Raw genomic sequence first — 1693 nt, 5'->3', positions numbered from 1 at the left:
AAAAAAAAAAAAAAAAAGATTAACCATCACAAGTACCAGCACTGTACCTTACTATTGCCTGATACATTGCTATGTATCAGGCACTGTGCTAAGTTCTTTATTTGATCCTGAGAACACTTCTGTGAGGGTGATAAAAATTATCTTCATTTGTAAACAAGAACATTCAGGTTCTAAGAGGTCAAGTAACTTACCTTATTACTCTCAGCTGGCAAAAGAAGACTAGCATTTATACCAAAACTCTCCGACATCAAGTATGTGTTCTTTCTGTGACATGTTATCCTATTTCCATGGGCCTAGACTTCTTTTGTACATCTGGCCCTCCTTCTTATCACATCTTACTCTCTGCTTTTCTTTATTTGGCTCTTCTTTTCCCATTGATTCTCCACAGAAGAAGAATTATGAGCGGCTTCAGAAAGCCCTGGATAGTGTGATGTCCATTCGGGAGATGACCCAGGTATTTTGCCTTCTGTCTATCCCTTCCCTTCTGCCTGCCCAGTCCATATGCCCTGTTCTGCTTGTAATTTGTGGGAATAGGATGAGGATTTAGGGAAGCTACGCAAATTCCTCACTGTATTTTTTTTTTTTAAGTCTTCCTTCTTTAACCTTTTCAATTTTTGTTCTCTGTTTTGTTAGCTCTGTTACTCTTTATTCTCTTCACTCTTAGTGTCACCCTCAAACTTTACCTTTGCTGCTAATTCCTTCACAAATTATTCATATTTAATGTTTTCCCATAATTCTTAGGGAATTAGAGAAGTGAGGGAAAGACCTCTACCCAGGGTTGGGAGGATGAGGAGGGGGTCTTGGAGGTAAGGAACTAGACCCAGGGGCCTACATCTTCTGTCCTTCTAGGGGTGGGGCAGCCACATGGAGCAGTGACCATCCTTTGACTCAAGGCTGCCCCTCACCAGACTTCCCCACCCCTCGTCTGCAATCTCTGCATGAATAGACATTCATTTGTACTCACATTTACAGGTGGGCCTCTTCTCAGCAAATCCTATATTATCACAGTTCAGATTAACACATAAGATAACACCTAGGAGGGGTGATTTACTTATCAGAAGGACTCTGCTTTCTGTAAAGATTTACCATAGGACTCTTTAGCCTAATTTTTCTGGGACATTGATTTTATTTATTTTTTGATTTATAATCAACTTTTTAGGGCTGTAGGAATTGCATAAAATGAGGGAGACCCACCTGCATGTTGTTTTTGTAAGCATCTTCAGTCATTTTCATATTTATTTATGAGTCTTCCCAACCTGATTGGGACTCTGTGAGGGTGGGAACCCCATCTCCTCTCCTCTGTGTGTCCTTTGGTGCCTGCCTTTCCCTGGGCTCTGATAGTCAGGCTGTAGAAAGTGGGAGGGCACCCACCACTCCTAGGACATAACCTCATGGCCATTGTCTTACAGGGCTCATATTTGGAAATCAAGAAGCAGATGGACAAGTTGGATCCCCTGGCCCATCCTCTCCTACAGTGGTATGGATAGAATCGTTCGTCCTTTCTGGGACTTGAGGACAGAGGGAGGCATTGGATATGGAGCCTCTTTCTTTCTCTTAGAGGTGGTTTCATCATCCTTTCCAAGATTGTAGATTATATTATGGCTTTTTCTTGTGGTTCTGTTCTTTATATCTCAACCTTGACAAGAATTTAAATCCTATAAAGTTCCCCCCAAAACATTTTTTTTTTTTTTTT

The 1693-nt window shown here is 41.2% G+C and overlaps 1 protein-coding gene across 3 annotated transcripts in view; it reads left to right on the top strand.

Annotated features, from left to right (window-relative positions):
• Positions 1-1693, top strand: part of PARP6 (poly(ADP-ribose) polymerase family member 6) — a 39318-nt gene that overhangs the window by 20636 nt on the left and 16989 nt on the right. For all 3 annotated transcript variants that reach the window (XR_002771951.1, XR_002771950.1, XM_012801884.2), the window contains exons 14-15: positions 389-454; positions 1410-1477. Coding sequence is in view for 1 of the 3 variants with exons in the window: in XM_012801884.2 (XP_012657338.2) it covers positions 389-454; positions 1410-1477 (134 nt within the window). In the remaining 2 variants the exon portion in view is untranslated. The remainder of the gene's footprint in view (positions 1-388; positions 455-1409; positions 1478-1693) is intronic.

The sequence above is a fragment of the Otolemur garnettii genome, unplaced genomic scaffold, assembly GCF_000181295.1.
Source record: "Otolemur garnettii isolate 467f Iridium unplaced genomic scaffold, OtoGar3 scaffold00011, whole genome shotgun sequence".
Classification (NCBI taxonomy): Eukaryota; Metazoa; Chordata; class Mammalia; order Primates; family Galagidae; genus Otolemur; species Otolemur garnettii.
Note: the sequence above shows the minus strand (reverse complement) of the source record. Positions and strands in the feature narration are given on the sequence as shown.